A 9,586-nucleotide genomic window follows, 5' to 3' on the forward strand; every position below is an offset into this window, starting at 1 on the left:
GAACTATCAATTAGAGACATTTGTAAATGCATCCCTTACGATAAACGAAGCCCAGAACCGCGAAATCGATCAGATCAGACTGATGGTACTCCAGAACAGAATGGCTCTTGACCTATTGACTGCAGTGGCAGGAGGAACATGTGTGATGCTTAACACCACATGCTGCACTTACATCACAGACAACTTACACTTGCCTAATATGACTGACGCTTTGAACCGACTCCGTGACTTGCAACACATCCTGACAACATCCCACACTGATCAGAATGCGTGGGGATGGTTGGATTGGCTGAACCTGGGAGGCATGAAACAACTATTAGTAAAAGGACTAATGATTTTCTTTGTTGTAATGATATTTCTGGCTGTGCTCGTTTGTTGTGTCTTCCCCTGCTTCAAAGCTATGACTAACAAACTGATTTCAGGAATATTTGTACAACAAATGTTGACTCGAGAGATTATGATGGAACCGAAGTACCAGCCTCTAACCCAAATTGAGAAAAATGAATATTCATGTCTGTGATCTGTACGGCGACGTTGAATGACGGTTGAACTAGAAAATGTGGAAACAAGATAGCTCTACCTGAATAAAGAGACGAATGTTTGTATCGTGATAAAATATGAAAAACAGCAGGGAAATGTTAGGGTTAAGACGATGTTTTCATAAATGTTAAATGATAGAGTTGGACGATGTTTTCATAAGAGATAAATGTTGGATACTCTGTATAATTCTGTATCACTGTGTGAGCTTTTGTGCACCCTATGCGCTGGGCTGTGTATTCTCTGCTCATCTTTCCACTCCTAATCGGGGCTCCGCTTCCTGTTGTTGTGTTATCCAGGAGCCCAGCGGTGGAACTGTTTATATTTCAGCTGAACAGTTCCATGGGAATGTTTATATTTAAAATGTACATTTCCATGAGAATGTTTGTGTTGGGCAGAGCAGTCCATGGAACTATTTATGTTAAGGTACATTTCCATGGGAATGTTTATATTTGGGCTGGGTATTCCATGGGAATGTTTATATTAAGCTGTAAATTTCCATGAGAATGTTTATGTTAAGGTGCGTTCCCATGAAACTGTTTATAATTAACGCGGTGCTTTGCCTGCCCCTTTTCCATTCTGTTAGAATAAAGGCTGACTTAGAGAGTGAAAAGATTCAGATCGACTTTGACTGACCCGTAAAACGGTCTCTCTGAATCGCTCTCCTTGCGCAAGAAAACTGAGCTCTTTTGACTCTGTGTGTCTTTGTGTCTGAAGTCTACTACGGTCTGTTGAACTAGCGCTGGGTTAGCATCACCTGCCTTACAATCAGGCTGAATCAGAATATAGCATTTAACAGTAACGAAGATTTAGATATACAACAAGAACTACGAAAGAAGTCCAAACATGCACATCCTGGGAATGTGGTACAAAACTATATTGGTCAGCACTATACAGGCAAGTTCTTAATTTTTACAGATGGCTCAAAAGACCCAGAGACAGGACGTACAGGAGCTGCAGTATTCTTCCCACAGTATAAAACAGGAATTAAAAAAAGAACCACTGATCATTTATCAGTGTACACAGTGGAGCTCCTAGCAATATTGACAGCATTAGAATGGTTGGTAGAGAATAGGGTTAGTAATGCACTCATTGCCTCTGACAGTTGGGCAGCACTGTCAAGTATCAGATCGTTGAAATCATGCAGACAGGATATTGTTTTCAAGATCCATCATTTAATTTATGTAATATATAGTATGGATATCACTGTTTGCTTTGTTTGGGTTCCTGCTCATGTAGGGGTAGAAGGAAATGAAGATGCGGATATATTAGCTAAGCAGTCACTTAAATCAGAATCAATAGAAATGGATATTCCACTTAGTAAAGCTGAGGTAAAATCAATCATTAAAAAACACATGCAGGAACTATGGCAAGAAAACTGGAACAGAAATGAAACAGGAAGGCATTTGTTTAACATTCAAAAGAAAGTCGGAATAGGAAGTAGGATGGGCAGGAACCGGAAAGAAGAGACAGTGATATCCCGGCTCAGGATAGGTCATACTGGGTTGAATGACACACTTTACAGAATAGGAAAACACCCAAACGGCATTTGTGCACACTGCAATAACCCGGAATCTGTTCAGCATGTGCTGCTGGAATGTGGAAAATATGAAGAACAGAGAAAGCTCCTGAAAACAGCAATTCAGAAAGTTAAGTTAAGGTTTACTGTAGGGAACTTACTTGGAAACACAGATAAAGTAAATAACCAGGTAATTAAATATCTGAAAGAAACAGGATTGATAGGTAGGATTTAACCCTACCCCTCCCCACCATTTTGTTTATTTCTTTCATTTACAATTTTCCCCCTACCCCTCCCCACCATTTTGTTTATTTATTTCATTTACAATTTCCCCCTGTCAAGCTAACGTTCCACACAGTCCGGTAGGGGGTGGTAATGCGCCACACAGTCCAGTAGGTGGCGGTAATGCACCTTAAGCTGGTTGCCAACCGCCAATCAAATAAAAAGAAGAAGAAGAAGAAGAAGAAGAAGAAGAAGAAGAAGAAGAAGAAGAAGAAGAAGAAGAAGAAGAAGAAGAAGAAGAAGAAGAAGAAGAAGAAGAAGAAGAAGAAGAAGAAGAAGTGTCCTTGCACAGCCAAGTAAAAGCAGGCTCCATTTTGTGTGCGTCTCACCAGTGGATTTTCAAGTATTCGCTAGCAAGGTTATTCCTCCGGAGAAAGACAACTCAAAGGTATGTTTACAACACCGCTAATGTTAGCAAATATGTCGATTGATAGTAGAATGTCTTTGACCTACTCGTGTCGGTCGCTAAATTCAATTGACCGTGGCTATCAAGGTATGTTATCGATGTTACAATTGCGAATTGTTGAGGGTTTCGGTTTCACTTAAGCGCGACACAAATATGCATATGCGAAATGTAGCCAGGTTGCCATGATGCGAGTAGTTGTTTGTATTGATGTTTTAGGCATGATGTTTTGATTATGCAAAACCCGTCGAAAGACTTTAGTTTTCATATCAAGTGAAAACGCTGGTAGCCTAGCCAGCGAGCTAGCTCCAGTACTGTGAGAGTCAGGCCTAGCCGCCGATGGGGCGTCACCATTGGAACGGTCTCCGTTTGCAATAGCTTGAGGCAATGTCTGTCCTGCTGTTGTGCTGTCTTCACTTAATGACCATGTGTTTTAACTGTTTAACTTTCAGCCAAGAATGAGTGGCTGTCGCATATTTATTGGCCGGTTGAATTCCTCTGCAAGGGAAAAGGATGTGGAGAGATTCTTCAAAGGATACGGCCGCATCCGAGACATCGACCTGAAACGAGACTTTGGATTTGTGGTCTGTGTCCCATGTTTCATTCATTCATTCAAGTCCACACACATGATGCACACACCGAACTCTAAATGAGAACATGGCTTTACAATGTAGTAGTTATTCAACATAACCTTCAGCCTACTTATTACTCGCATTTATTTGTGAATCAGGACACTCTAGTCTAGAGAGTTGCACAGGTCAGTAGGGGGAAATAGTGGGGTACAAACAAAGGGCCCGTGGAGATATGCAAAGACCTCAACACATGGGTGAGGAGATATCGCCTGACCTCTGAACACCAAGTAGGAGGTGTTGCCATGTAGATATACTGGAGGTTGTTGCCTCTCAGGACCAAGAGAACCCTTAACAGTGTTGTGCTAACATCAAGACTTTTAAATTAACATTGATTGAACATTGTACTTATTTTGTATTTGTTATGTCAACTATCTGTATTCGTATTGTAGCCTATATATTGAGATTTTGTGTTTAACTGTCTGACCAGTTTATACACCTGAAGTCCCCCCTGGAGTTCATCTACCCATCTAATGTCAAATATTTCTGAATGTTTTCCTGTTGTATTCTTTTCCCAGGAGTTTGATGATCCCAGGGATGCCGAAGATGCAGTATATGAACTAGATGGCAAAGAGCTCTGCAATGAGAGGTAGGTTTAGGCACTAGATGAGATTAGATTAAACTGTATTGTCATTGCTACGACTACGAAATGTAGTTTGGCATCTAACCAGAGTGCAAATAGTGACATGGTGCAAAAGACTTGATAGTGTAGACAGTGCATGGTATTAGTGACTATAAATAAATGAATATAAAGTGAATATACATTGGATATCAATATGGTATGTATAGTTATATTATGTAGAATATGAATGTAGGCAGTGCATGGTATTACTGTATACGGTTTTTATATAGTGTGTATAATTAAATGAATGTAAAGTCAATGTTTATACAAGAGCTTGAGGTCATCAACACCTTGGCTGGCTCCATGACCAAGGTTATCACTATCTGGGCATGGTAGCTGCAATCAATTTTGATGACATTGACATTGAAAACGACAAGAACAAGTTGACCTTTTTCTTCATTGACATTTTGCCATTTCTGGGAATCCTCAGGTTACACGTGACAAGAAAAACACACTGCTGCACTCTATTGACCACCCATTCACAATGGAAGATCAGACAATCACTGTCTTTGTATCGGCCACATTTCAATACATTTAAATCACGTCGCTGGCGCCACCAAATCCATCTAATGTTGCAGCTAGTTAGAGAATGCACACGCACTCTTTCAGAATCCACAAAAAAAGTTACGATCATCCAATCATAATGTCAAAATAGCCTATCGATTTTGACGACATGCGTTTGATAGCTAATTCTTTTTAGATGCCATTCTAGCGTGTGTATCCAGTGACTGCCCAATATCAGAGAATAACCTTCATTAAAAAAAGATTGTCCTCAGTCTGGTGGTTTTTTCTCAAGGTCTTTCGCCCTCTTTGCTCCGTCTCCCAGGGTGGCCATCGAGCACGCCCGTGTGCGTCTGCGTGGTGGGCGAGGCAGAGGTGGCGGAGGAGGAGGAGGAGGAGGAGGCGGAGGCGGAGGAGGCGGGCGCTTCCCCGACCGCTACGGCCGCGGCTCCCAGGACAGTCGGAGGTAAGGGGGCGTGTTCACGCCGGAGACCAGCGATACTCATATTCTGCTCTTGAGCTGCAGGAGGGTCCAGGTCTTTGTCCCAGTCATATGTCGTCCCACCTGATCAGTTCAATCAGCTGAGCTTCAAAACCTTGATGAGCTGAACCAGGTGTCACTATTGATCTAGAGCAAAATACTGTGGCCCTCCAGGAGTGATCACTGCCTTCCTGTCTTTATGATTCACAAAAAGTCAACCCGTCAGCTGGTTGTTTGGTTTTTTTGCAGGCCTTTTTTGTCTTAACACTGTGTCTTCCAGTAGGAACCCCCCTCCGATGCGCACAGAGAACCGGCTCATCGTGGAGAACCTGTCGTCACGCGTCAGCTGGCAGGTGAGTCCTCAGCCCGGGCGTGGTCCCTCTGCCTGCCTGTTAGTAACTCAAACCAGTAGCTCTGATTACACCAAGCCCCACTGCTCAGCTTACCTACTCTAGTAATGATCTCAGATCAACAGTCTGGTTCACTCCAGTTTTGGTATTCATGAACATTTCCGTGTTATGATAAAGATCTAAAAAAAATATTGGAATTAACAGTGGTGGTAATAATGGGCTGAGAGCAAATAAGTGTCAAACATCAGCACTATACTGTGTTGTGATAGGCCCAAGTTGCTCTGATGAATGATCACTGCTCTCTCGAGGGCTTCCAGTGAAACTAGACATAGCTCTGCATCAAAAGAAATGCAGTTGATTTTAATAGAAGAAGAAAAAACACAACTAATTTGTCTGTTTTTAATTTTAACCAATTCTTCACCCCTTTATTTGCCAGCCTGACTGTTGTCTCGTATGGAAGAGCTCGCTTATGGCGGAGTTAACCCCTTCAGGGTCCTTCTCTCTGGGTTGAGCTTGTCGTGCCAGCCAGTGTGTTCCACTCCTAGTCCAGCTGGTCCTATGAGCGCTCGCTTGGGGGGGGGGTTGGCGGGCCCCTGCCCCCCCTCCCTCTAGAGGTGCTGGCTGCCCCCTTCGCTCGCACGCGCCGGCCCCCGCTGGTGGGGGGGTGCAACGGCGGGCGCGCCGCGCTGAATGAGGGAGAGAGAAAACATACAGAGAGGGGCAGAGAGAGAGGAGAGGAGAGAGAAAAAGAGTCGGTGGTGGTGGCGTATTGATCGATGGGTTCGTTAATTTGAGAGGCTTCGATCGATCTATCTTCCCCCCCTTCCCCCCTGGTGTTCCGCACAACGCGAGCGAGAGTGAGTTCCACCCAGGTGCCCGAGGATAAAATCTGCTGTTATCCCGTGGTTATGATGGGCTAGGAGAGCCTGCGGCCCGCTCCAATGGGGTCTCTCTCAGGTATATAGTTTCCTCTCTTCCACCCTGTTCACTCTCTACACTGAGGGGGGTGCCAAGACGGGGTGGCCAAGGCGGTGAGCCCTGTGCCCTCCTAGCCAGAGAAAGCGGGGCTCTGTAGTGCCATATGCTGCCCACACAGCTCCTCTGCAGGTTCATGCAGATGTTATTTATTTTTGCTTTATGTAGTTGTAAAGAGAGTGGGGGGGGTCCAATCATTTTGGAGTCCAAACTATTGATGTGCACTCATTGTACTAAACCAGGGGTGCCCAATACGTCGATCGCGATCGACCGGTCGATCGCAAAGGTAGTATGGGTAGATCGCATGGCATTGAACAAAACGGGAAAGAAAAAACGAAAAAAATAAATAAATAAAAAAATAACGAAAAAGAAAAAAAAGGTTCGCCTATCATCCATCCTCACTATGGCTTTTGCCACTTGATTGACGTACAGGTAAGCCAGTCTGCGATCTGATCTTTTCACCTACACCTAACACGCGGTTCACCACGCATGCGCAGTCAACAGCACCAACTACAAAATACAAAATACCGGCGAGACTAATTACCTAGTTAGGCTTCCAATTTCTACTATTTACTATATAATACTAAATAAAGGCTATACAAATGAGTGGGGAAGCTGGACCAAGTAAGAAACCAATAACGTACAACTTCCATCCAGAATGGGAGGAGGACTTTTTTACACAATGTGATATTGGAAGTGCGTCTGTCTGATCTGCAGATCTACGATGGCTGTTTCGAAGAAGGGAAATGTGGCAAAAGAGCGAAAACGTACGGCTGCAACGATAGCTTCTTATCGCGTCAGTCACGTTCTTGTTAAACACAAGAAGTCATTCAAAGACGGCGAAATTGTGAAAAAAGTTTCTTGAGGCTGCAGATTGCCTTTTCGATGACAGATCCACAGTGGCTGATGACACCTTGTAGCCTGCCTACGCCTTTCAACCAGCTCCTACAGCCCTGACTATTAGAAACTAGCTGCCTCCTCCCAGTGCCAGGTCTCCCACTAAGGTAGAGAAATGCATTTATTTCCTCCTTTCAAACTAGGGAACTACCTGTTTTGTATCTGGTTTACTTTTCTGTTTGTTGGATCAGTAGTTGGCTATGGTACTGCAGACTGGCTGTCAGTGTGTGAGTGAGAGAAAGTGAGTGTGTGTGTGTGTGTGTGTGTGTGTGTGTGTGTGTGTGTGTGTAAGAGAGTGAGAGAGAGAGAGAGGGAGAGAGAGGGAGAGAGAGGGGGAGAGAGAGGGGGAGAGAGAGGGAGGGTTTGTGCTATGGCTCCCTATGCAGACTGGCAAATGTGTGTGTGTGTGTGTGTGTGTGTGTGTGTGTGTGTGTGTGTGTGTGTGTGTGTGTGTGTGTGTGTGAATGTGTGTGAGCGAGAATAGCAAAGAGGGAGGGTTTGTGATGGTCTTCTCCTGTGGCTGTGTGACAGAGAGAGGGAAAGTGTATTGTGAGTTTACTATGCAGGCTGGGAACTGTGTGTGTGTGTGTGTGTGTGTGTGTGTGTGTGTGTGTGTGTGTGTGTGTGTGTGTGTGTGTTTGTAGTACGTGCATGTACGTTTGCGATGTAGAAACTAGACTGGTAGATCTTGGCAGACTGGCTACTTGAAAAGTAGATCTTGGTTCCAAAAAGTGTGAGCACCCCTGTACTAAACGCACGCACACACACACACACACACACACATACTCGATCACACATGATATTGCCAAAAGCAGTTAAAAAGGAGCTAACAGATACAAGATAGTACAGATAGTCAACAAAATCAGATAAAAAATAAAAAATAAACTACTTTGTGTTGATGAACCAGCCAAAAAGCTAATTGGATGTCACCTCTGAGATTGTTGGACCCCTCTCCTCGTCACCTTTCGGTAGCCTGCCTCTAGAGTTTTACTGTATTACCTAACCTTTTCTCTCTTGGGTTTATTCATGCTTTGTAGCTTGTGTGTGTGAGTGCAGCCCTGACTTGGCTTGTCTTGTGTGTAGGACTTGAAAGATTTCATGAGACAGGCCGGAGAGGTCACATTCGCCGACGCCCACCGTCCCAAGCTCAACGAAGGGTACGGCACACTTCTCCATACTCTCACATTGTGGACATGCACACTTCTCCATACTCTCACATTGTGGACATGCACACTTCTCCATACTCTCACATTGTGGACATGCACACTTCTCCATACTCTCACATTGTGGACATGCACACTTCTCCATACTCTCACATTGTGGACATGCACACTTCTCCATACTCTCACATTGTGTACATGCACACTTCTCCATACTCTCACATTGTGGACATGCACACTTCTCCATACTCTCACATTGTGTACATGCTTATTTTCATCAGCTACTGTTCCCAAGTCCCTTTCTAATGCATTCTACAATCATTTTATTCTCAGTCCTCATATTGTTTCCTCCTGGTTGTCCTCTCTCTACAGGGTGGTTGAGTTTGCATCTTACAGCGATCTGAAAAATGCCCTTGATAAACTGTCTGGGAAGGAAATCAATGGAAGGAAAATCAAACTCATTGAGGCAGCTAAGAAAAGGTGAGTACGACCCTTTCCGTCCCCACCCAGCCATTAGCATTAAAGAATAATACCATTACCATTGGCTTCTCTATCCTGTTTTGTAACATGAGCCGGGGGGGGGGGCAAGACAGGGTAAAGATGTTAAATCAAAATATGCAAACAGGGCCTCAGTGCAATAGTAAGAGTAGGACTGACTGGCTTCTCTCTTCCTCCACCAGGTCTTCCAGGAGTCGCTCTCGCTCCCGCAGCTCCTCTCGCTCCCGCTCCCAGTCCCGCTCCAGAACCCCCCGGCGCTCCCGGTCCCGCAGCCCCAAGTCCCGCAGCCCCAAGACCTACAACCGTTCCCGCTCCCGCAGCGGCACCCCGCCGCCTCGCGGCTCCCCGCCAGCCCGCGGCTCTCCCCCGGTCCAGAGAGCCAAGGAGCCTGCCAAGCGCCCTTCCAAGACCAGCAAGTCTGCCTCCCCCTCCGCCCGCGCAGCGCGCACGCTCACCCTCACGCTCTCGTTCCCGCTCTCGCTCCCTGTCCACAGATAGTCGCCACTGAGAAGTCATTTAATGTGAAAACACACACACAGACGTGGATGCATACACATACTGGTATACACACATAGACGTGGATACATACACCTTTCGTATACACACATACTGATACACACACACTAACCACACCATTTTATTAAGACTACAAGGCCAGGAACTATTTTACCCAGCAGTACTGGCTTCCCTTCCTGTATTTCTCCTCAACGTTCCCCCCCGCCCCTCTAGATA

The 9,586-nt window shown here is 45.0% G+C and overlaps 1 protein-coding gene across 1 annotated transcript; it reads left to right on the top strand.

Annotated features, from left to right (window-relative positions):
* Positions 1-3,199: 3,199 nt before the first annotated feature.
* LOC308163711 (serine/arginine-rich splicing factor 5-like) lies at positions 3,200-9,352 on the top strand (the record flags this gene model as incomplete). The annotated part of the gene is made up of 7 exons (XM_080537899.1): positions 3,200-3,325; positions 3,889-3,959; positions 4,819-4,959; positions 5,255-5,327; positions 8,280-8,353; positions 8,729-8,836; positions 9,037-9,352. The coding sequence occupies 7 exons, from the start codon at positions 3,200-3,202 to the stop codon at positions 9,350-9,352; spliced, it is 909 nt and encodes a 302-aa protein (XP_080394025.1).
* Between the last annotated feature and the right edge of the window lie 234 nt (positions 9,353-9,586).

Source organism: Nansenia antarctica (genome assembly GCF_963989245.1).
Source record: "Nansenia antarctica genome assembly, chromosome: 8".
NCBI classification, from domain to species: domain Eukaryota; kingdom Metazoa; phylum Chordata; class Actinopteri; order Argentiniformes; family Microstomatidae; genus Nansenia; species Nansenia antarctica.